Source organism: Heptranchias perlo, chromosome 15 (genome assembly GCF_035084215.1).
Source record: "Heptranchias perlo isolate sHepPer1 chromosome 15, sHepPer1.hap1, whole genome shotgun sequence".
NCBI lineage: Eukaryota > Metazoa > Chordata > Chondrichthyes > Hexanchiformes > Hexanchidae > Heptranchias > Heptranchias perlo.
This window is the reverse complement of record NC_090339.1, coordinates 27,601,531-27,628,370: the sequence shown is the minus strand read 5'-3', so window position 1 is coordinate 27,628,370 and position 26,840 is coordinate 27,601,531. Positions and strand designations below refer to the sequence as shown.

The window sequence follows — 26,840 nt, the reverse complement described above, 5'->3', positions numbered from 1 at the left end:
TCATTTATCCATAGAATTCCTACCTTTGATGTACGCTTTTTACTCCTAGTTAGAATTTTTAAACCTGCACCTTTATCCTGTGTGAAATAAATTCATGCAGTCTCACCTCAGTTCTTGTAGTAACAGTGAAACCACAGCAGAAAGCTGCCACTAAGCAGCAATTTCACAAAGAAAGGCCTCAAGGATGGCAGTTGTGGGAAATTGATTTGTCCTACAGGTCGGGGGTGGAAGGGTTCCCTTCTGAGGTTAGGGTAGAGAGAGCTTTACTTTGCACCTGTGAGTGTTGTATTTAACCAAGCTGTGCTTGATGCTGAAATGGAAAGTTTTCCATTCACCAGAGTTAACATCCCTCGGCCTGACAAGGACAAAGCTTCAAAAAAATTAAGGTTCTTCTATGTGCTTTATGTCGATTAATACAAGGCAGCTTTGTTGGCATTGCCTTGAGAGAGCTTATTCATCCTAAGTATACAGCAGAGCTCCTTTAAAAGGCTGTTTCAAGGGAGCCATTCCAAAAGTGACTTTTAAAGAAGGGATACCATAGAGGCATTAATGAAGACACCATGAGTGGTTTTATATTTCAGGCTATGCAATATCAGGGTATATCTCGCATGGTGTCCGTTATGGTGGGGATTTATATGGCCTTTTATTAGTACGGGTGTCATAAACAACCAGTGCTAGGTCAAAGATTATCATTTTTTGGAAAGCCTTATAAAAGGAGTCTGCTGTATTTATCATATAGAAAAGTAAACTGCAGAGTTTATAGTCACATTACTGTTTCACTTGCCCTTCTGTGTTTCTTCTTCTGGAAAAAAATCCCGACTAATTAAATCATCTGATGCTTCATCGTGCAGCTCTTCATCAAATTCCTTCTCACTGATGAAATCTTTTACCATCTCTACCCTGGGCTCCAGATCTCTGGGTTCCGTCCTGAACAAATAACTTAAATCACCCTCACTCCACTCAATGCTGTCCTCATCGTGCATTTGCACAACAATAGGCTTCCATCGAAACACTGCAGACTTTTTACCGTTCACCATAACTTCTGGTTTCTCCTCAGGATCTACCTGCCTGCTGTCCTTTATTTGTTCTTTCATGCTCTTTTCTTGTTCTGGCAATAAGCTGGCCCCAATTTCCTTTTTCATTTCAGTTATGTTCACACTTTCTGCAGCTAGCATAAGATTCATGCTTGTTAATACAAGGAATGATAGTGAATACATAACACAATAGACTAGTACCAGTAATGGAAAGGTAAGATGTAGGAACTGAATGGACCAATGGTAGATCTGTACCAGTAACAGCGGGATCACAGGTATGAGCCTATAGCCCTGATCTAGAACTTTGGGCTTCCATTACATTTCCTAGTTTTATGCAGACTTTGACAGTACTAGTACCAAGCTTGTGGATGCTGAACAGCAAAGGGACTGTATTTCACCAAACCAACAAATTTTGGTACATTTTGCCATATAACTTGTGCACTACACAATTAATTAAATCAATATATACATTTTTTAATTCTTATTTTCTCCCTTCTTCGTAAAGTGCTGACTCATGCTGGATTACAATTCTAGGGTTGGCGGCAGCTCTAACACAAAGCCATTCTTCACGCATGACTTTGACAGTGAATGTCAGAGTGCTAGTCTGTCATGGGGGCCTTCACCGATGAGCCTGACCCTTTGCTCACCCAACATCCATACATGCACACTTTCCAACAGATGTCACTGGAAATCCTGATCCTTCCTTACCCAGGGTTGCTATGGTCAATTGTAAATGTCCTACGAATGCCCTGGCTTAGATTAGCTAATCAAGCAGAGACTAGTGATAAAACTTGAGACCTCCTGGGTCTGAATGGCTCAGTACCATACCACGCATTGTATATTGCATGTCAGCTTGGCTCGGTTGGTAGTATTCTTGCCTTCAGGCTCTAGCGTATGAGCTTGGCTCACACTCCAGTGCAGTACTGAGGTAGTGCTGCATTTTTGGATATGCCATCCTTTCAAACAAGGTTTCGTGTGCCTGTATGGGTAGATGTTTTGAAGGTTAGCAGAGTTTTCCTTGTATCCGCAACCAATATCGCCTAAAGACAAACTGACTGGTCATTCATCTCATGGCTTTTTGTGCAACACTGCTGGTGGAATATGCTTGCCCTGTTTGCTACATTACACACCAGTCACTGCACTTCAAAAGGTAACTAACCATGTGAAGCTCTTTGAGATACTTCTACATGAAAGATGATATATAAATGAAAGTATGTTATATACTGACTCAGCTATTATTGAATCTATAAACGTGTTTTGGTAGACACTGAAGATATTAACATTAGACAATAATAAAACCTCACCAGTTTCAATATTTTCTTTTTCCTTTCTTAAGGGAATTATGTTCTTCCATTTTATCCCTATTTCTCCACTAACATTACTCTAGACTAGCTGCTGAAAGATGCATGAAAGACTGGGAATACTCTTATCTGATGTGTTGATCCTCCCAATAGGGATGTGCCTGACCTCTGCTCCTCCCTAAGCAGGAGTGCCTGGCCTCCACTCAGCAGCCACTCGTAACAAACAAGCCTAGAATAAGGAACTAAGCTGTTGGATAGGGGTTGTAGAGAGGAAATTGAACTTGTGTACTCCCACTCTATGGAGTTGTGTGCATTTAATTGCTATCACATTACAATTTCCTTCATTGTCGGGAGCTTGCTTCAGTATCAGCTACAGGATTGGGAATTGTTTTATTTGGCTTCTTCATTGATTAGAACATCTGTTGTACCGACAAAATATACAATCTATGTTTCATTTCAGCACTCAAAGTGTTCAGTGTTATGTTATTTCAATTGCTTAATTTGAATTACTGGCTAATTTATTTTACAAACAATTTAGAATTAACAGAGTAGACTATTGTTTGAAGGATTACATTCACTGTTTCATCTAAATAACAATTAATTGCTAACTAATTTTGCGTTAACATTGTTGGTTGCTGTACAAGGGGTTAGTCAGCTCTGTTTAGTGTAATGTTCTCGTCACCAAATCATTGGAAGGATATTACTGGCTTTGAGAAGCATAAAAACAATTGATCAAGATGATCTCAAGTACCAGGAATCTAAGGAATTGTTCAGAATTTGGGGTTGTTTCGCTTTGGAAAAGAGACTTTGACATGAATTAATTGAAATTATGAAAGGAATTTATAAAGTACACTACAGAGACGGGTTCAAATATCAGGGAACACAAGTTAAAAATGGGGAAGTGAACTCAGATTCTTGTTTTTGCAAAAAGGGTAACAGATGTGTGGAATAAATTACCAGGGATGGCCATTGAAGTGAAAAGTTTAAATTGACTCAAGAAGCAATTAGATATCTATTCATAGAAAGGATAGAGAGAAGATGGTAGATGGGGTTAAGATCCATCAAAAAAAACAGGCTTGTTGAACCAAATTGTATTTACCGGTTCCTAAAAATTCTCATGTTCATTATTTTTGAATCTACATTCACATACCTCCATTATTGTCTGGCTTCATTGTGAGAAACGGTGTGCTCGAATCTGCTGGACTCTGATTTGACATCACTGGTAAACTCCTCACAGACTCGCTCACTCTCACATCACTTCCTTGCAGCTTGATATATGACCTGCTTCCATAAACCCTAACCTGGTACATGAAATCTCCCTCAGACACCACCTTGCGGATCACTACTGTCCCATATCCTCGACCTGATGAAAAAGAACTTACTAAAATATTTGTATATAGAGAACATCTAACTTTCTGCTTCATTAGACTTATAATTGAAACAGGGAATCTCAAAATGGTACAAATTTGAGAAATTCAATTCAGAGACATGGTGGTCGATCACCCCTTCAAATACCTCTCTGTGTTGACTTGAAAGGACTCATAGTTTGGCTGTCCCACTCCTCTGTCTGTATAACGGTGAGTCATTTGGGCAACAAGTTAATATTATTAAACGACTTATACAATAAAAAATCGGCCTGCATTAATGCACTTTGCCACAGAGTTCCTCTCTTGTGGCACATTTAAAATAATGGGTCAAAATATTTAAAGCAGTAACAGCCCACTGATACCATTAAAGGGATATATTGCATTGAAACCTTTTGGGCCTAATTTTAACTTTTATTGCCGGATGAAAAACGGGCGATAGCAAATCAGGCATCCGTTTTACACCTCACCCGATTACCTTTTCCATTTGGGGTGTAAAATGGGCAGCCGATTATGTATCGGCCATTTTTCGCCCAGCGATAAAAGTTAATATTACCCTCATTTGACTTTTACTCTGAAGTTAGCAGGATTCTGATGTCCCAGAATAGAAAAGCTAATTATTATTATTTTAGCCAAGGTCAAACAAATCAACTCCTAAAATATCTATGTTGTTAATTTTTTTTAAATGGAGTTTCATCTCATGTCCATCCATTTATTTCTAGCACAATGAGCTGTGGGAACTACATGATTACGATGTCACTCATCATTGGCCTTCTTTTCATTGGCTGCTGCTCCCTGGTAGTGTCTTCTCTTGGTAACATTGGGCTATAAATTGGGCTGTGTAGCGCTCATTTTTTTTAGGCGCTACGCGGCCTCCTAAGGTCCCAAAATGGCGCCCAGAATGCGCGTGCACGCTTCCAGCGTGACGTGCGCCAGATGCCATCTTGGTAAATGCGTTTGCACACGGGCAGATAACGAACACCAGTGCCATGTAAAGTAAGGAGAATATGCGTTAGCTCAGTTTGCAGCGCTGATTTAAAGAGATAGACACCAATTGCGCTCAATGCTCCAGCTAACCAGTCTTAAACATGAACAGCTGACGTAGGTGGCCGAGAGGAGCCCCCACCAGCGCTATTTAAAGGGACCATGCAGGATTTACAGGTTAGTTGCTGGATTATTGCTTCTGGCTGCTGATGTATCTGTACCTGTTTTTTTTTAAAATTCATTCACGGAATGTGGGCGTCGCTGGCGAGGCCAGCATTTATTGCCCATTCCTAATTGCCCTTGAGAAGGTGGTGGTGAGCCGCCTTCTTCAACCGCTGCAGTCCGTGTGGTGACGGTTCTCCCACAGTGCTGTTAGGAAGGGAGTTCCAGGATTTTGACCCAGCGACAATGAAGGAACGGCGATATATTTCCAAGTCGGGATGGTGTGTGACTTGGAGGGGAACGTGCAGGTGGTGTTGTTCCCATGCGCCTGCTGCTCTTGTCCTTCTAGGTGGTAGAGGTCGCGGGTTTGGGAGGTGCTGTCGAAGAAGCCTTGGCGAGTTGCTGCAGTGCATCCTGTGCATGGTGCACACTGCAGCCACAGTGCGCCGGTGGTGAAGGGAGTGAATGTTTAGGGTGGTGGATGGGGTGCCAATCAAGCGGGCTGCTTTATCTTGGATGGTGTCGAGCTTCTTGAGTGTTGTTGGAGCTGCACTCATCCAGGCAAGTGGAGAGTATTCCATCACACTCCTGACTTGTGCCTTGTAGATGGTGGAAAGGCTTTGGGGGGTCAGGAGGTGAGTCACTCGCCGCAGAATACCCAGCCTTTGACCTGCTCTCGTAGCCACAGTATTTATATGGCTGGTCCAGTTAAGTTTCTGGTCAATGGTGACCCCCAGGATGTTGATGGTGGGGGATTCGGCGATGGTAATGCCGTTGAATGTCAAGGGGAGGTGGTTAGAATCATAGAATCATAGAAGTTACAACATGGAAACAGGCCCTTCGGCCCAACATGTCCATGTCACCCTGTTTATACCACTAAGCTAGTCCCAATTTCCTGCACTTGGCCCATATCCCTCTATACCCATCTTACCCATGTAACTGTCCAAATGCTTTTTAAAAGACAAAATTGTACCCGCCTCTACTACTGCCTCTGGCAGCTCGTTCCAGACACTCACCACCCTTTGAGTGAAAAAATTGCCCCTCTGGACCCTTTTGTATCTCTCCCCTCTCACCTTAAATCTATGCCCCCTCGTTATAGACTCCCCTACCTTTGGGAAAAGATTTTGACTATCTACCTTATCTATGCCCCTCATTATTTTATAGACTTCTATAAGATCACCCCTTAACCTCCTACTCTCCAGGGAAAAAAGTCCCAGTCTGTCTAACCTCTCCCTGTAAGTCAAACCATCAAGTCCCGGTAGCATCCTAGTAAATCTTTTCTGCACTCTTTCTAGTTTAATAATATCCTTTCTATAATAGGGTGACCAGAACTGTACACAGTATTCCAAGTGTGGCCTCACCAATGCCCTGTACAACTTCAACAAGACATCCCAACTCCTGCATTCAATGTTCTGACCAATGAAACCAAGCATGCCGAATGCCTTCTTCACCACCCTATCCACCTGTGACTCCACTTTCAAGGAGCTATGAACCTGTACTCCTAGATCTCTTTGTTCTATAACTCTCCCCAACGCCCTACCATGAACGGAGTAGGTCCTGGCCCGATTCGATCTACCAAAATGCATCACCTCACATTTATCTAAATTAAACTCCATCTGCCATTCATCGGCCCACTGGCCCAATTTATCAAGATCCCGTTGCAATCCTAGATAACCTTCTTCACTGTCCACAATGCCACCAATCTTGGTGTCATCTGCAAACTTACTAACCATGCCTCCTAAATTCTCATCCAAATCATTAATATAAATAACAAATAACAGCGGACCCAGCACCGATCCCTGAGGCACACCGCTGGTCACAGGCCTCCAGTTTGAAAAACAACCCTCTACAACCACCCTCTGTCTTCTGTCGTCAAGCCAATTTTGTATCCAATTGGCTACCTCACCTTGGATCCCGTGAGATTTAACCTTATGTAACAACCTACCATGCGGTACCTTGTCAAAGACTTTGCTGAAGTCCATGTAGACCACGTCTACTGCACAGCCCTCATCTATCTTCTTGGTTACCCCTTCAAAAAACTCAATCAAATTCGTGAGACATGATTTTCCTCTCACAAAACCATGCTGACTGTTCCTAATCAGTCCCTGCCTCTCCAAATGCCTGTAGATCCTGTCCCCCAGAATACCCTCTAACAACTTACCCACGACAGATGTCAGGCTCACCGGTCTGTAGTTCCCAGGCTTTTCCCTGCCGCCCTTCTTAAGCAAAGGCACAACATTTGCTACCCTCCAATCTTCAGGCACCTCACCTGTAGTGGTGGATGATTCAAATATCTCTGCTAGGGGACCCGCAATTTCCTCCCTAACCTCCCATAACGTCCTGGGATACATTTCATCAGGTCCTGGAGATTTATCTACCTTGATGCGCGTTAAGACTTCCAGCACCTCCCTCTCTGTAATATGTACACTCCTCAAGACATCACTATTTATTTCCCCAAGTTCCCTAACATCCATGCCTTTCTCAACCGTAAATACCGATGTGAAATATTCATTCAGGATCTCACCCATCTCTTGTGGTTCCGCACATAGATGACCTTAAGAGGACCTACTCTCTCCCTAGTTACTCTTTTGCCCTTTATGTATTTGTAGAAGCTCTTTGGATTCTCCTTTGCCTTATCTGCCAAAGCAATCTCATTTCCCCTCTTGCCCTCCTGATTTCTCTCTTAATTCTCTCTTGTTGGAGATGGTCATTGCCTGGCACTTATCTGGCGCGAATGTTACTTGCCACTTATGAGCCCAAGCCTGGATGTTGTCCAGGTCTTGCTGCATGCGGGCTCGGACTGTTTCATTATCTGAGGGGTTGCGAATGGAACTGAACACTGTGCAGTCATCAGCGAACATCCCCATTTCTGACCTTATGATGGAGGGAAGGTCATTGATGAAGCAGCTGAAGATGGTTGGGCCTAGGACACTGCCCTGAGGAACTCCTGCAGCAATGCCCTGGGGCTGAGATGATTGGCCTCCAACAACCACTACCATCTTCCTTTGTGCCAGGTATGACTCCAGCCACTGGAGAGTTTTCCCCCTGATTCCCATTGACTTCAATTTTACTAGGGCTCCTTGGTGCCACACTCGGTCAAATGCTGCCTTGATGTCAAGGGCAGTCACTCTCACCTCACCTCTGGAATTCAGCTCTTTTATCCATGTTTGGACCAAGGCTGTAATGAGGTCTGGAGCCGAGTGGTCCTGGCGGAACCCAAACTGAGCATCGGTGAGCAGGTTATTGGTGAGTAAGTGCCGCTTGATAGCACTGTCGACGACACCTTCCATCACTTTGCTGATGATTGAGAGTAGACTGATGGGGCGGTAATTGGCCGGATTTGGAGGTCTCCTATACTTGAATATTACGACTAGGGGACGTAGCCTAAAATTTAGAGGCAGGACTTGCTGGAATTAAGTTAGGAAACGTTTCTACATGCAAAGGGTGTAGAAGTTTGGAACGCTCTTCTGCAAACGGCAGTTGATACCACCTCAATGGTTAATTTTAAATCTGAGATTGGTAGACTTTGTTAACCAAGGTAATAAGGGATATGGGGCAAAGGTGGGTGTATGGAGTTAGGTCACAGATCAACTTCATGATCTCATTGAATGGAGGAACAGACTCAAGGGGTTAAATGCCACTGCCACTTGCTACCTCCTGTTAAGCGCCAACTTCTCCTGCAAGAAAGCAGGACTTGTGTCGGTGGGTGTCCTGCAGGATGTTTGGGTGATGTGCCTGTCATGGTTGAATAGTTGCCAGTGTATGTGACCTGTGAGTTGTTGTGGGTGTGCGGCTTGCAACAGTGGTAGTGTGAGGGTGAGAGGAAGCATCTGACTGGAAGAGTTGAGTACTGATCGAAAGAGTTTGTTGGTAGGTGGTAGGTGGGTGATGGGGGGTGTAGTGCATGGAGCAGTGGATGTGGCTCGTGGTGCAGTTGACAGTTGACCTCACTCACCTTGACTACTCGTGTCAAAGCATTGAACTTCTTCCTGCACTGCATCCATGTTCGTGGTGCAATGCGCCTGGCATTGACTGCCTCCCACTGCAACTTGAGCATATGTCTGGAGGGCTTCTTGCCCCCCTGCAGATATAGGATGCCTCCTTCAGTCCACCTCTTGCACCAAGGCCTCTAGTGCATCATCAGAGAATCTTGGTGCATGCTCTCTTGCATGCCTGGTACAAACTCAGATCGGCAGATTGGTGAGGTTTGGTGTACAGATTGGAGGATGTGGGATTTAGTAGTTCACAAACTTTATTCAATGCTTTAACATAACTCAACAGTTTGTAAACATAGGGACGGGACCTGCATCTGTGTTTTATGTGCGCAATGTCTGATCTCCGGTCAGACTCGGTGTGAACCCATATCTTATATTTTGCACATAAGAGGTGCAGGCTGCCTTTAGGAGGTGAGAGGCACTCATGTGATATTGGGCCCCCCCCACCACTGCTGGTGAGAAGTCATAGAATAACACAATTATGCCTGGCTGCTCGCACTGGAATCAGGTAAATGAGCAGGCAGCATGAATCTCACGTTAATCGCGCATCGTGACACCCGCGCCCAGATTCAGGGGTTATGGAATTTAACCTCCATTGTTCCTGTCATCCAAAAGCGACATTTGATCCCATACATAGCAGCAACCACTCCTACACAAACTCTGCACATGGTTTTCCCACTTTCAGTGCATCCACTGCCCCAATGGCTGGTCCACCAGACCTCAAACCGGGTATCAACTTCAGCCTTGGACTCAGCCCTGGCCTGCATGCTAAGCCTGGATTTACTGCATTCATACTAAACCCAGAGGCCAGCCTTACTCTGAACCTCGGCGCCAGCTTGCACCCACTCCCCAAACCTATCATGTCTGTATCCAATCTGGGACCTAACCTTCATCTAAGTCCTGGTGTACACCATCTCCCAGACATGGCGTACCCACATCCACACCAACCACAATCCAAAGTCAGACCATAACTCAGCTTGCACTGCACCTTCTCCCCTCCAATGCGCAATCACCCCCAGTTCTGTCTATGGTCTCATGTCAGAATATCATCTAGTATTCTAGTAAACAAAAAATCTTTCTTTGCTTACATGGATTTAAATGATACATATACATTTAGAAACTTGCGTTAGTCTCATGATACAGCACAGAAGGTGGCCATTCGGCCCATCGTGCCTGTGCCGGCTCTTTGAAAGAGCTATCCAATTAGTCCCACTCCCCTGCTCTTACCCCATAGCCCTGTAAATTTTTTCCCTTCAAGTATTTATCCAATTCCCTTTTGGAAGTTATTACTGAATCCGCTTCCACCCCCTCAGGCAGCACATTCCACATCATAACAACTCTGTGTAAAAAAAATGTTTCCTCATGTCGCCTCTGGCTCTTTTGCCGATCACCTTAAATCTGTTGCCTCTGGTTACCGACCCTTCTGCCGTCGGAAACAGTTTCTCCTTATTTACTCTATCAAAATCGTGAACGATTTTGAACACCTCTATCAAATCTCCCTTTAACTTTCGCTCCTCTAAGGAGAACAACCCCAGCTTCTCCAGTCTTTCCACATAACTGAAGTCCCTCATCCCTGATACCCTTATATTATATAATGTATACATTGATATAACCTATCTCACATCTATACTGATATGTATGGACACACATGTGATAGACACAAACGCCTCACCTATCGGAAAAGGACTTCAACCTTCCTCCCCCATTGAAAACACATTTTAACCACATGCCCTCCCCCTTTCTTAGAAAAGGACTTCAACAAGCCACTGCCAGCATCAAGTTAAGCCTGTGGATGCTATTATATTTACTGATAGTTTTTCAGGTACAGAAATAGGTATCCCACATACCTTCCTTCTTCTTTTCATGCACAATAGACACCGACTTGCTCATAGATAGTAGATTTCCAGATTTAGTTCCAGCTTTCTTGGCAGTGTTTCTTAAGTTCTTCCGAATAAGGTTCTGGAATTTAATGTTGGTGTCAATTATTTTACATATAATGTGCCCCAAATTTCCTTGCATTTTTCTGGACAAGAATGCGTAAGTGCAGCATAATGCCAATTTTCAGCGCAATAGATCAAGGAAGTTTGGGCGTAAATGACTTACACCTGTTTTTACGCTATGCCCGTGTTTCCACGATTTTTTGTGCCATTTCAGTGAAACCTCCACCAAAACCATTCATTAACATCACACCACCCCCATGCAAAAGACTGGAGAATGTGAGTTTTCTGCATTTATGCCAGTTCGGAAAGGGCTGTAAACTAACACCTAAAATTTTAGGTGCAGCAGGACCCAAAGTCAAATTTCTGGTGATTTATGGCTTTTTTTTAAAGAAGCGATTTCTTTTTATTTCTCCTCACTGAGACCGCCACTCTATTTTCTGTATCTTTGAATGCATTTTTATGGCATCTGAATGAGTTACATTAAAAACTGAAAAGCTTTCACAATTGCATTTTCTTAAACATGCTATGCCTAATGCGCAAAAACGATGGTTTGACGGCAAAATCGCAGGTATTGAACGTACCTGAACAACATTAAGGGCTGGCCCTAGGAAGATGGGCTTCTTAGTGCATACATACAAATTAATATTCCGTCATACTGGTGGGCAATACCTCTTGTTCTAATTGGCTGCAGATCATCTCATCATGTCTTACTGTAATTGAGTGTACCCACGAGATATAAACTGTTAATGCACGTCAGGCTGCTATTGCATCCCAAACTGAATCATGCCTCTCCAGAGCTAAAGCTTGAATTATTCTAGAGATACGCAAAAGTAGCAGCATCCCTTTACAGTCCGATCAACAACCTGATTTAATTTTACATCAAAGCAGGAAGAGTGAAACCCCTGGCTGATGAAGGTTTCAAATCAGTTTTCCAGTTTGTAGACAGCAGTTATCTCCAGTTTGTAGACAGCAGTTATCTCCAGTCTCTTGATGTTTGTGCATTCAGCAGGGCTTTGGATCAACACCCACTACTACAGCTCAGCAATAAAATAAACTGAAAATCCTGGGGGGGTTTTCTACCTTTAGTTCCATATGTACAGCTAATATTTCGTTCTCAGTATGCTTTTGTTACGATGTACATCCATGTGCATGAATGTACATACATGCCTATTTCACCTAACTGACATCCAGAACCTTAAAATTTTAAGAAATCTGAGTGGCAGTATAACCCCAATCTATGCAGCTACTATTCACTCAAATACAAACCAGTCTTGGACTGTTTCAGTGTAACTGTGGGCTTAAATGCAAAAAAAAATCTGATTTTTTTATTTTTACCATATTGAAGGCATGAGTGAAAACTAATAACACACACTTCATGTTTTGGTTGGCAAGACATTGAGTATAAGCTATTCAATTATCAGGCAGCCAATCCTTTGCTCATCAGTTACCAGAATCTGTACTTCGACTGGGTTGCAAGGTCAATGCAGATGCCAATGTTTGACTACCAAATCGACTGAGCTGCCCATTGCACCAAAATCTTAGTGAAGGTACAGGCAGACACCTAGGAATATCTAACATCATGTTTCAGTATAAAATTCTTAACTACTTCATGTCAACATGTAGAATAGTAAATGTTTGAAATACATTAGGATGACCCCAATGGCTCAGCGTAGTTTATCCAGTGAGTATCTGACCCACGCAGACCAGGAAGGTCCCGGTTTCAATCTCTGGTCTGTGCTGAATTAGTTGATCTCTGCTAGGTAAGGATGCCTCAGGGGTAGAAAGGGAAAATAATTCAGGGCTCCCATTCCTGATTGCTACCCAATGACCCTCTTAGATGTGCACACGTGTAAGCCAGATAAAGACGTGCAGGGACTCAGCCATGGTGCTGGTTATGATCAGATAGCCACTTAGGTGAGGCATCAGACAGTAATTGGCACTTGTGAAATCAAACCCCAGCAAGGAGTCAACACCATCAGAAGAGGGGAGGATAGAAAATTCACAAGGGAAGAATAATAAAAATAATATAAATCACCAGAAAAATTTACCAATTTCTAGAGCACCTTCATGATAAATGTTAATGAACAGGAAGGTGTAGACTATGAGTCAACAGACCCACTCCACTATTGTTTGTCCAGGCAGCCATCATGTATAAGTTAAATGTTAAATTAGTGTGATCTCAGTGTCACCATGTTACACTTACAGCTTGCTGCATGCTATTAAATAGGGCAGCATAGTCTTCATTAAGAGTCATCAGGTCCTCGTGTGTGCCTTGTTCCGCAATACATCCATCCCGCATGAATAGCACTTCATCACAGTCTACAAGATACTGTAAAGGAAAAGCAATCAAACACAAAAAAATTGCGAAAAATATATATATTTTACAGTTTTTAATCCCTCTATGTACTTCCTTATTAATATGCAGGTTTCATTTTTTTCCTGAATTTTTTCAAACGATTAATGAAACCAACTGCAAACAAGTATGTGCTTTTTCAGGTCAAAAATAAGACAGAGGGCACTAAAAATGTTAAAAATCTAAAACCCGCCCCCACCCCACCTACTTACAGTTTTCATGGAGGCGGGCAACCAACCTGCTCTAAGGAGACGGGTGGGTCAGTAAAACCTTTAAAGGAGGCTGCGGGCCTCCATTATGACAGGTTTTTTGTTTTTAACCCTTGGGGGCCTGGATTCCCAGGCCTTCTACATCGCAACACGTGAGAGGAGGCGAGAAGGCCCGAAACTGCAGGTAAGTGCCTTTATAGCACAGCTTGTGGGCCTTGAGGAGCAGGAGTGCTTCCCCAGGCCCAACAACCCAGCTGCAGCGAACCCTCCCATGATCTCCAACCCCCAATCCCAACCCCCCCCAATGACTGACCCTCCCGACGGCTGAACCCTCGCCCCCCCCAACCGATGACAGAGCCTACCGATGACTGACCCCCCGTGACCCCTGACCCTCCGATAACCGATGACCCCCGACCCACCCCCCATCTAACACTTACCTTTTCACATCCTATCCCTGGCTGCTCGCCTGTCCGACTGAGACCAGCCTGTCAATCAGGCTCGCCTGTCAGGTGGGAAACCTACACTAATAAAAATAAAAGATGTCCTTACGTCAAAGCTGTAAGGACGTCCAGGAATCCTGGGTTTCCCATCAGGAATTCCACCCCACCACCCCACCCCCTTCCCGGCTCCCCGATAAAATCATATCCAGAATGTCTGTTATCAAAAAACTTTGAGTTAAATCAGAGTTAATCAGGAATACTTTGAAAAGAACGAATAATATCCTTAAAGTAAATAATAACTTTAACTATATTCACAAATTATAATGCTAAAAGGAACTGACATGCATCATTAGCTATTCCTTCACTATCTCCTTCCCATGGAACTTCATTCAGATGTCTATCTGACACATGACTCAAGGTGTGCTTTATGCTGATAATGTCCTTCTGTTTGGAGAGAAGATAAAGTACTCCCTCTGGCAAACAGGAAAGTGGCTGTTGTACTGCAAAACCTGCAATATGCTGATGTTGATGTCTCCCTGTTTTAGGAGTTTAACCCTAATTTTGATTTTAAACCCTAATTTTGGATTTTATCGTTTAGGGATTAATTATCAGCTTCAATTGGGTTCCACACTAAAGGCAGTTTACCGGTTAAGCACAGTGTGGTAGAATTTCGGCAGGGGTCCTCCCGATCATCTAGCATAACTTCAGAGGAAGATCAGTGGAAACACAGGAAAAACTGTGTAAACTGTCAGTATCTTTCCAGGCGAGCATCAGTATTATATAAAGCTATTGTTCTCTTAGAGACCGACAGGTTAAACTAAAGGTCTCAGCACCAACTACATAAAAATACCTACAAAGCCAATAGCGCTTGGTCACATGTAGAATATAGTAAAACAAGGTCGAATTTCTACATGGCATTTTTATACCCCTTTATATTACAGAGACATGGCACAAGAAACGGAAGGATCAGCAACATCAGAGGGATCAACATTGGAACCCCCAGGAATGTGGTTACATGACGCTTGTGGTAGACAATGACCATCAGGTATTAGCCTACATAATCAACGCTCCCATCTACCATTAATTTGTGCTCCCTGAAGGGATATGGAGCCAAGACGGGTGGATGGAGTTAGGATACGGATCAGCCATGATCTCACTGAATGAACAGGCTCGAGGGGCTGAACGAAGTACTCCTGTTCCTATGTTCATTGTTGGCACCATCATCCTCAAGTATGAGGGACACACTAATATTACATTACAGAACTGCTTCTAACTGAAGGGTAAATTTTAGATCACCAGTGACAACTGAGAAACAGCTGCAAATGTACAAGATTGCACATGTGCAGTTGTTTGGAAGTTGTAATTATGATTTTAGTTTTTGTGCCCCAGACCTTCCCTTCTAACAATGCCAACACTTACCTCTGAGTCAGAGGGTTGAGTGTTTAAGCATCACGTCAGGACCTGAGCACACAATCGAAGCTGACACTCAAGTGTAATACTGAGGTGGTGCTATATTGTCAGAGATATGTTCCTTCGCATGAAACATTAAACCAAGGCCCAATCTGTCTGTTTCAGTGGTTCAGGTGGACACTAAAGATCACAGGGCACAATTCAAAGAAGAGCAGGTTGGACTCCCAGTATCTTTGCTAATATTCTTTGATTAACCAATAGCACCAATTACAGATTAAGTGGTCATTTATCTCATTGCTGTTTATGGGATCTTGCTGTGTACAAAATGGTTACTATATTTGCCTACGTAACAACAGTCACTACATTTCGAAGATAATTCATTGTATTTTAAGTGCATTGAGATGTTTCGGAGAGACACGATAAGCCCATATAGATATACAATTCTTCTTTTTAACTCCAGAAGGTAAGCACAGGCCAGAAAGCAAAAGTTGTATTGCTGGATTATATTCGTGAGTTGAGTGTATTAGCCTACCCAAGGCTAGAAAAAATGGTATTACAGCACTGTCCCCCATTGCTATGCTTTGGACAATGCAAGCAAACCCATCTCTGGACCTGATATTCTACCAGAAACAACGAGCACGGTCTTATTTATATTATAGCACTGTCAGTTGGAATCAGGGCTGCAGTCAGAGGAGGGACAGTAACATAAAGGGGCACTACTAATTAAAGAAAACTTAAACAGACAATTCACTAACAAGAATACTTATCATTCAGATTTTTTTTGAAATGCTAATTTTGGTTTATATTACAAGATGGCTTCAATTACAATATATGTTACAAGGTTACAATGCAACTGTTCCACATCAAAGTGAAAATCGTATTGCTAGCTTGTATTGACAGGACGTACAAGTAGTTTCTTCTCCTAAATCCCCCTTTCCTGCAATATATACCTTCAGGTTTAATTAAAATGAATGCTATTGATCGAGTACCTACCTGAAGCTGATGGGTCACAAAGAGAACAGTCTTCCCCTTCATTCCTGACTTAATAGCACTGGTAAACATGTGAGCACCGACATGGGCATCTACCGCACTCAGTGGGTCATCCAGTAGGAAGGTATTTCGATCGCTGTACAGAGCACGTGCAAGACTAATCCGCTGTCGCTGGCCTCCACTGAGGTTGGTGCCACGTTCTCCAATCTGTGGTGAAGATTTGTAAATCTAATGATATCTGAATGTCCGAGTACGATTTTTTAGCTAAAACTACTGTGAAGATTTTGAGCTTTTAATAGTATTGAATTGTACTTTTTTTTTTAAAAGACGTTCAGTGAATTTCACTTGGCTCAAAAATTTTACTTAACACATTGATACAATTAATATGGATCTCCAGCAACTTAGGATACAAGTGATGTAAAAATAAATTACAATTACCAGTCATAAATCTAACATCTTAGGTCGACTGTTTTATATCATGTAAAATTTCAGGTTTCTATAACAGCTTTGAGCTCCCATAGTGTAATTATGTAATAGCTCACCTGACCCACAAGAAAATACAAAGAGAAACTTGTCTCAGGTCAATGCACACATTTTCAGCAAAAGGACTGTATTAGCTTTCATTAATGATTTGACAGTTTAATTATCAGGAGTGATGAGTGTAACAGTTAAAAACTGAATTACCAGCAGGGGTGCTACAACTGGCTAGTGTCCCTGACCCTAAACAGTGAGGGAAGGATTCCGGCCAGGGTTCCTGGTCCTGATTGATGTCCAGTGATCTCCTGCTAGAAAATATACTGTAGTCACTGGGAGAGGACAGAATCTGGTTCAGTTGTGATACCTGCCCACATCTGAGCTACCAACACTCACTGTTTGAGATCACACATGAAGAATGGCTATTTGGATGAGGGGTAAGAGGGCTTCTAGTACCCCTGAAACTATACTCTAACATGAATCACTGTTTGCAAAAGAGGATTGGCGGAAAGGGGATAAAAGTTCAGTTATGTTATGCTCACATAAAACAGTCAGGCCAGCTGGCATCCAATTTGTATTCTCCATCTACGCCAGTCAAAAAAAGGACCCTGTATTCAAGCAGGATGCACACAACTGGAATTAGCTATCATGTTATAATCTCTCCCTCGCCCATTTTCTGTGTTCTCATCCTGGATTCTCACACACTCCCTTGGCTTCTCCTCACTCCCTTTTCCAGCATCACACTTCTTTTTAACAATCTCCAAAGCTGCTGGTTGCCAAAGTTCCTAAGGAAGTACATTCAGTTCTGCCCTTGGTTTATTTTCATAATTCAGTAATAACTTCCATATGGTAAAAGCACAACCTACAGATATTTATTCATGGAAACTAAAGTTTCCTTAAATTGTTAACAAGAATCTGTTCTGCATCAGAACAGACATACACCATTGTGAGTGAAAACTTCTTCTCTCCCCTCTTTCAAAAGCCTCCTTAAAATTCACCTTCTTGATCAAGCCTTAAATTATCACTCCAACCCCCTTTTCAACCACTGCTCAATGGTTATTTTTGCCTCTGTAAAGCACTTTGGAAAATTTTATTACATTAAAAGGTGCTGTAAGAGTGCAAGTAGTTTTTGTAAAAATAAAATAACTAGCTGAAGTTCTAACAACTAAACTCCATTATTACTTTTGTGGGTTATTGTCAAATTTTAGGTCTCTTGTTTTTTTAGGTTCAACGAATTTATAATGAATGACTGACTGACTTGCATTTATATAGCGCCTATCATGTCCCAAAGCGCTTTACAGCCATTAATGTAGCATGTTCTGACCCAATTCTATTAATCTTCCATATCAAAATGTACAGCATCATAGACCTCATCACTGTATATATCTCTACAAATACTGATACAGTAACTTCCAAATTAACGGCAAACAATAAAGCTGCACACTGTAATGGCTCGATGTATGCTTAGGTTAACAACATAGAATAAATTTGCTGATCCCGTGCTCCCAGTGGGGAGCCGAGCTCAAAAGAGATTTAGGTCAAAGAACCAGCACTACGGTGCTGTAGGCTCTACCTCTGACCTTTGAGTGTGGTTCCCCACTGGGTGCATGGGAACCGTGAATTTACTGGTGTGTCAAATCAGAGTGTTTTACACTGGTGTACAAAATACTTCCAACAGTTTCAGGGAAAGTCTTTTTACCTCAGTCATGTCTCCGTAAGGTAAATTTTCTATGTCAGGATACAGACAACAAGCCTTCAACACATTATTATACCTAGGAAATGTAAAAAAGAGATAATGCTGTTTTCTTGCTGGTCCATGCAGTAGTTAATGATAATGTAAGTTCAGCTAAGTCCAACCATTTTTATGCCTGCTTAGAATGCTAAAGTCCAATATACTCTTTCATTTTATATAAGTATCATTTCATTATAAGTATCATTTCCAATTTTCTGCTTTAAAAGGAGAATGTGAGTGTACAGAAGCTGACTACATTAAGTTTTCAATGTAATATCATCATGTTGTTTCTGCATAATGCCATCATATTGTTTTTACGCCTGCTCAATAATGCACTGTGCTACGAGTAACGTAATCTATCCATACCATGCTGTAAAGAGTCAAACACAGTAGGGTAAATTCATCAACCCTGTGCCTCCAGTGGGGAGCTGCAATTAAAAGGACCGTGGGTTGAAGATAGGGCTAAAACACTGTAATATTGATTCTCCAACTTGCATTCACTTCAGGTGTGACTCCCCACTGGATGCACATGAACAATGAATTTATCCTAGTAAGTCTTAATAAAATATAGTTTAAAACAAGAAGTTTCCCATTAATTTTATTATCACGAGTTTCTGCCTGCTGATTTCCTGACAGTTTCATTAAAGGAAGAAAGCAGCATACTTGTTTACAGCAAACAATCTTCCAAGTTTACGACTACTACATTCTTAACCACTAAATTTGTGATTACTAGATTAATATAAAGAATCATTGTATTTCCTGCCTCTTCAGGTTGTGAGATTGACATGACACTAAGGCTTCACAGAATAGATTTAGCTACTGAAACTGATTGTTTCCTCGAGCAGAACTTGAATGAAAGCTTTTAAAAAGTTTAATTCATGGTTCATTCACACTACAAGTTTAGCATTGGTGCAACGTGATTTTAGCTTTGCACCATTGATAGATGTATGGAGCGCAAATCAAATGTGAAGGCCTAACCGACTTTTAAGCGAAACAGAATGAGCTTCGCTCCTTCAGGGAGCCTCACTTCACTTCACCCTGGTATCACATTGGACTGAGAAGAGGAATGTTGACCAGGATACTGTCTGTACTTTAAATAGAGCATTCACCTGAAGAAGCAGACAGGACATCCCAAATGAAGGATGGCACCGATGACAATGTTGCAGTCTGTGAGACTCAAAGCCACTATCTCCTGACCCAGGGTCAAGAGTGCTATCAACTAATCCAAGCTAACTAATAGCAATTGACAATAACATAGGGCCCAAAATCTTTTTTTTAGTCGGCTTCCCGTTCTGGAATAAAAGGACTCCACATCAATACTATTTTGTGTTGTTGATCTGTTTGGTTAAAAGAATATAAATTAAACATGGCACTCTCAAAACACTGTGCTACACAAAGTGGAAGGAAATGGCTATGTGCCTACAATACCCCACACAGTGAGATCACAATCTCAACCAGATCATTAAGTGGGACGCAGATTGATGAGTCAACCTAGGCTCTTCTTACACATTTCCTAGTAGCCAGATCAACAGGAGCACTGGCAGTGGAATTTGTCTTTGATTGAGTACTGATATAGCAAGACACTTTACCTTTGTTACACTGTCCCTTTCACACAGTACAGCTGAAAAGCAAGGAAATCACATTTTACAGATAACCCTTAGCTCTCGATCTGAAAATGAATTGAAGTAGAAAAATGCAGGTGTGTAGATTTTAGGCAAGAACAGGATGAAGTTCATCTGGTATGCCTACTATCACCAAAGAGCCTGCCGACATTCATTGTCTATGCTCACACATGAAGGATGGCTACCTGGGTGAAATAGTGAGGAGCCTCTGGCACCCGTGGAACTGTATCCCAGGAAACATCAGCGAGGACACAATTAACACAAAAAAAGGTGAACTCTTACCTTTCTTCCTCATAATTTTTGCCAAACAAAATATTATCACGTAAAGATGTGTTAAGAATCCATGCCTGTTGGGCTACATAAGCAAAAGTGCCTCTCACTGCAACGGTCCCTTCAAGTAGTATCAGCTAAAAGTTGGAAAGAAGGTACCACAGTCAATCAAATGCAGTAGTACAAGCAGGTGAACTCAAAGCACGTAATAGCAACTTTTTCATTAATTTAGCACGGATTTATTGGTGAACTTGCACTGACAATGAACAAGAATTCACATTAAGAAATTTGAGTAAGTCTTTTGCAAATACAGGCACTGTATTTCTCCAGATCTCCCAATGAAAATAGGGATAAAAGAAACAGACAAAAAACAAAATATAGCCCAGCAGTACATCACATTTTCTTCAAAAAGTAAATGAAATAAAACAACTCTTGTCACCTAAAATAATATTACTGGTGTTTAGTGAGTCTATGCATATTAATTTCCATTAACATTTATTACTTGTTCAACAAGTTGCGTTGAGATAACGCCTTAACGCAGCAAAACCTCCCAAGGCGCTTCACAGGAGCATTAACAAACAAAATTTGACACCGAGCCACATTATTCACTATAAGGGGACACATAAACTGCAACAACCCAAGTAAAGTTCATTTAAATAATCTTATTACCCAACTCATACCCTCTGGTTGAAAGTAAGAACCTATATCATAAGCACTTTTACACAATTTTCATGTCACTTATTATTCCACAAAAAGTTATCTATACCTACAAATAGGAAGTAGCTTGCTTATGTTAAGAACCCATGTGAGATATTAGTAGAATCCTGGTAGGAAAACAAGTCAACATCAGTGCAGAGGAGGTTGTATCAAACAAGATTCAAATTAGACTCAATTCGTCCATTATAAACATTAAAAAAGTCAAACATTTTTTTGTATGCTTTAAAGTAGAGCTGTAGCAATGGAATTTTTTACATGCTTTGTTTATGTTGCGGCTTTTTAGTTTTATTACTGCCTATGTGGTGGTTGCAGGAATGGTAGGATTGATTTTAACTTTCCCCACCTGGCAGAAACAAGGCTTGGGTCGGGGTGGGGGTGGGTTGTGGGGGGGGGGGGGGGGGAGGGGGGGTGGCGGCGGAGGGAGCTGGGGGCAGTTAAAATGAATCAGGGGACTTACCCACTCCTTTCCTGCACCAGCTGATTGCAATTTTAAAATTCAGTCGGCAAGTAATCATAGAATCTTACAGCACAGAAGGAGGCCATTCTGCCTGTGATGGCTCTTTGAAAGAACTGTCCAATTTAGTCCTATAATCATCTTTTTCCTCATAACCCTGCAAATTAGTCCTCTTTAAGGACATGTTCAATTGCCGTTTTGAAAGTTCCTATGGAATCTGCTTCCACCACCTTTTCAGGTAGTGTGTTCCAAGCCAATGGGGTCCTCTTCAATCCTGGGCCATTCATCAGGGCCCAATCTGCTATTTTAACCAGAGATCTGAATGGGGGAGCAGTGATAGCTTCCCCGCAAGGCCAAATGTGCCAGGAACAGGAGCCAGGTCTAGACAATGCCCAGCAAGGTAAGTTTAAAATAAAAATTGTTTATGTTTCCTTGTGTGGGCCAGGTGGAGCAGGAGTGCTCCTCTGGCCGTTTTGGTTGGGAAGTCGGCAAGCAGTCCTTAAAATCAGCTGAGCCTCCCTGATACCATTCCTAGATGGGCCGGCCGCTCGTTTTGCCGCGTTCTTGCCCAGAAGTTAAAATTGAGCCCAACATGTTTTAGTTGTTCTTTTTCCCTTCATTCCTGTATTACGTTTTACAGGACATTCACTGTACATGTACCTTGTTATGTAACACTCTGTACAGTTCTGGTCGCCACAGAAGAAAAAGGATATTTTAGCTATTGAAAGGATACAGAAAAGAGCAACCAGAATGATTGAGGGGATAGGGTGATGGTATTATTAGGAGCGATTATGTAAATTGAGCACGTTCTCACTGGAAAAAAGAAGTTTGAGAGATGATGTGAGTGCTGTTTTTTAGGATTCTAAAGGGACTAGATAATGTAGACCATGACAACTTATTTCACCTTGCCCAGAACAGTAGAAGCAGAGAATGTGGCCTGCGCTTGAAGGGGGGTAAATTCAAAACTAATCTGGGGAAACAATATTTCAGTGAGTGAGTGGTCAATTTATGCAACAGGCTCCCTAGGGAGACAGTGGAAGCAGTTAGTATTGATACACTCAAATGCAAATTAGATAGATTTATTTCAGAAAATAACATTTTTTGATTCAACATATGAATAATTTGAGACATGTCGTATGGTAAGTATAGCATACTTGGGAGGAAAAACTTACTTTGGACCTATGGTTCCCAAAGCTCTCCACCATTGGAGTTTTTCTCATGTCATTTCTGGGCCTGTTGTACACTAATTGATAGAGATTGATTGCTATGATTAGTCAACAACTCCATTATCATTGTATCATGCGACTAAAAGGATGGTAGAAGGCGAACTAGATGGACCTTGTTCTTTTTTATCCAGCAGTTTCGACATTCCTATATGCTTGGCTGCCAAGCCTCTTGTTAAAATAAGAAGTGAAGTGTATCACTATCAGGAGGTAGAAAGCAGAGAATTTTAGGATTATATTAGGGGGAAAACTCTCCAGTGGCTGGTGTCATACCGAGCACAAAGGAAGTGGTTGTTGGAGGCTAATCATCTCAGCCCCAGGACATTGCTGCAGGAGTTCGTCAGGGCAGTGTCCAAGACCCAACCATTTTCAGCTGCTTCATCAATGACCTTCTCTCCATCATAAGGTCAGAAATGTGGATGTTCGCTGATGATTGCAGAGTTCAGTTCCATTCACAACCCCTCAGATAATCAAGTAGTCCGTGCCCGCATGCAGCAAGACTTGGATAACATCCAGGCTTGGGCTGAAAAGTGGCAAGTAACATTCGCGTCAGACAAGTGCCAGGCAATGACCATCCCCAACAAGAGAGAGTCTAACCACCTCCCCTTGACATTCAACAGCATTACCATTGCTGAATCAACCCCCCTGCCCCCCCATCAAAATCCTGGGGGTCACCATTGACCAGAAACTTAACTGGACCAGCCACATAAATACTGCGGCTACAAGAGCAGGTCACAGGTTGGGTATTCTGCGGCGAGTGACTCACCTCTTGACTCCCCAAAGCCTTTCCACCATCTACAAGGCACAAGTCAGGAGTGTGATGGAATACTCTCCACTTGCCTGGATGAGTGCAGCTCCAACAACACTCAAGAAGCTCGACACCATCCAGGACAAAGCAGCCCGCTTGATTGGCACCCCATCCATCACCGTAAACATTCACTCCCTTCACCACCGGCGCACCTTGACTGCAGTGTGTACCATCAACAGGATGCACAGCAGAACTCGCCAAGGCTTCTTCGACAGCACCTCCCAAACCTGCGACCTCTACCACCTAGAAGGACAAGGGCAGCAGGCACATGGGAACATCACCACCTGCACGTTCGCCTCCTAGTCACACACCATCCATCCCGACTTGGAAATATATCGCCGTTCCTTCATCATCACTGGGTCAAAATCCTGGAACTCCCTACCTAACAGCACTGTAGGAGAACCTTCACCACATGGATTGCAGTGGTTCAAGAAAGTGGCTCACCACCATCTTTTCATGGGCAATTAGGGATGGACAATAAATGCTGGCCTTGCCAGCGACACCCACATCCCATGAATGAATAAAAAAAACTAGGATACAGAGTAGAAGTCAGAGCTGTTGATGGTTTAGGGATAAATAAATGGATCCATTTATATAGCTCCTTATCAAGTCTCTCTGAAAAGTTTAAAAGAGCTGCACCTATGATGAAATACTTAGAAATGCTGAAGATAATGGAAAGGAAAATCAAGAGAGATGTATAACGGGCGAGTAATCCATTTTACACTACCGCCTAAAGTTAAAATTACCCCCAATAGCTTCTTCTGTGGTTCACTGAGCCAATATTGGTCATGTTTTAAAACAGGTACTTCTTGCAGGGATATTCTAAAGTTAAATGTTGCTAAATGTTCATAAATGGTAATGATGCTATTTTAATGACTTGACGACCATTTTTTTTTACAATGTTCAATGAACATATTTCAGCTCGACTTAAGCTCGATACACTTTAATGCAACATGGCTCAAACGTGACAGAAACCTGAGTCATTGCTAGGCCAGAATAACCATCAATCTTTAATGTAGTTGTCCAAAATTAACACTTTGAGAAATTAGCAAAGCATAACTTACGATTTCAGACATTAATCTATCAGGTGACTGCCTAAAATCCAAGCATAATTTGGAAAAATGAGTGAGACTTAAGTGTTAGAAAAGTGAATTCTAAACATAAAAGAACCTTAATAAATGCTCAAGTGCCATGTTTAATTCTTATTTCCATATTACCATGTGTATTCCGGGTGGAAAGTGGGTTAATACTCCGTGTACATAGTACTTTTGTGAAAAAAGACAATTATGGATTTAAAAATTCAAACAGAAACAACAAAAGCAGCCATATGGACTTTTTCACATTTTTGTCAAGAACATTTCAGTCTTCACAGCCAACCATAGCATGTACTCATTGTCTGTTGTTTCAATTAATCAATAAACAATCTCACTGCTCTATCCTACTGCAATTTGTGAACCATATACAGCCCATCAACTTCATTTATTAAACAAACATTGTCATTGAGTTAAGGAGAATGGGGAAGTAAACAATAATGAGAACAGCCAAAGTTGTTTCCACTATCAATGAACAGCACATCAGTAGACACAGCATATAATAAAGCATGGAACAAGGAAAGGAAATTTGGCCCAGCAAGGCTGTTCCTTCCAAAAACCATGTAGCAGTGTACTATCTTGCATTCTATTCAACTTATTTAACTTATGAGACAGGAAAGTTTCTTCTCACTACCCAAAGATTAGTCAAGCAAATTCTAGAATAACTATCTAAACTTACATAATGCTTCGAAGGTCCAAACTGCTTGGGAACTATTACATTAAGAACATAAGAACATAAGAATTGGGGGCAGGAGTAGGCCATATGGCCCCTCGAGCTTGCTCCGCCATCCAATAAAATCATACCTTATCCTTGGCCTCAACTCCACTTTCCCATCCGATCCCCATGTCCCTTGATTCCCTTATAGTCCAAAGATCTATCGATCGCAGCCTTGAATATACTCAACGACTGAGCATCCACAGCCCCCTGGGGTAGAGAATTCCAAAGATTCACAATCCTCTGAGTGGAAAAATCTCTCCTCATCTCAATCCTAAATGGCCAACGCCTTATCCTGAGACTATGCCCCCTAGTTTTAGGCTCTCCAGCCAGGGGAAACAGCCTCTCAGCGTCTACCCTGTCAAGCCCTCTCAGAATCTTATGTTTCAATGAGATCGCCTATCATTCTTCTAAACTCCAGAGACTATAGGTCCATTCTACTCAATCTCTCCTCATGGGCCAATCCTCTCATCTCAGGAATCAATCTAGTGAACCTTCATTGCACCGCTTCTAAGGCAAGTATATCCTTCCTTAGGTGAGGAGACCAAAACTGTACACAGTACTCCAGGTGTGGTCTCACCAAAGCCCTTGTACTCCAACCCCCTTGCAATAAAGGCCAACTTACCATTTGCCTTCCCAATTGCTTGCTGTACCTGCATGTTAACTTCCTGTGTTTCGTGTACAAAGAAACCCAAATCCCTCTGAACACCAACATTTAATAGTTTCTCACCATTTAAAAAATATTCTGTTTTTCTATTCTTCCTACCAAAGTGAATAACCTTATATTTCCACACATTATACTCCATCTGCCACATTCTTGCCCACTCACTTAACCTGTCTATATCCCTTTGCAGACTCTGTGTCCTCCTCACAGCTTACTTTCCCACCTAGCTTTTTATCATCAGCAAACTTGGATACATTACACTCATTCTAGAGAATATAGATTCTAAATAGCTGAGGCCCAAGCACCCCATTAGTTACAGCCTACCAAGTGGAAAATGACCCGTTTATTCCTACTCTCTGTTTTCTGTCTGTTAACCAATCCTCTATCCATGCTAATGTATTACCCCCAACCCCATGAGCCCTTATCTTGTGTAACAACCTTTTGTGTGGCACCTTATCGAATGCCTTTTGAAAATATAAATATATTACATCCACTGATTCCCCTTTATCTACCTTGCTAGTTGCGTCCACAAAAAACTCCAGATTTGTCAAACACGATTTCCCTTTCATAAAACCATGTTGATTCTGCCTAATTATATTATGATGTTCTAGCATGTCTTTACTAATAGATTCAAGCATTTTCCCGACTTCTGATGTCAGGCTAGCTGGCCTGTGGTTCCCTGTTTTCTCTCTCCCTCCTTTCTTGAATAGCAGTGTTACATTTGCTACCTTCCAATCCACTGGGACTGTTCTACAATCTCGGGAATTTTGAAAGATTACAACCAATGCATCCACCATCTCTGCAGCCACCTCTTTTAGAACCCTAGGATGTAGACCATCAGGTCCAGGGGAATTGTTGACTTTTAGTCCCATTAATTTCTCCAATACT

At 42.0% G+C, this 26,840-nt stretch overlaps 1 protein-coding gene across 1 annotated transcript in view; it reads right to left on the bottom strand.

The window, feature by feature from the left end:
• Positions 1 to 26,840, bottom strand: part of wu:fb13g09 (ATP-binding cassette sub-family C member 5) — a 131,497-nt gene that overhangs the window by 38,195 nt on the left and 66,462 nt on the right. The window contains exons 12-16 of the mRNA XM_067996974.1: positions 20,293 to 20,417; positions 18,356 to 18,428; positions 16,186 to 16,389; positions 12,984 to 13,109; positions 10,688 to 10,799 (exon numbers count right to left, since the gene is read on the bottom strand). Of these exons, the coding sequence (XP_067853075.1) occupies positions 10,688 to 10,799; positions 12,984 to 13,109; positions 16,186 to 16,389; positions 18,356 to 18,428; positions 20,293 to 20,417 (640 nt within the window). The remainder of the gene's footprint in view (positions 1 to 10,687; positions 10,800 to 12,983; positions 13,110 to 16,185; positions 16,390 to 18,355; positions 18,429 to 20,292; positions 20,418 to 26,840) is intronic.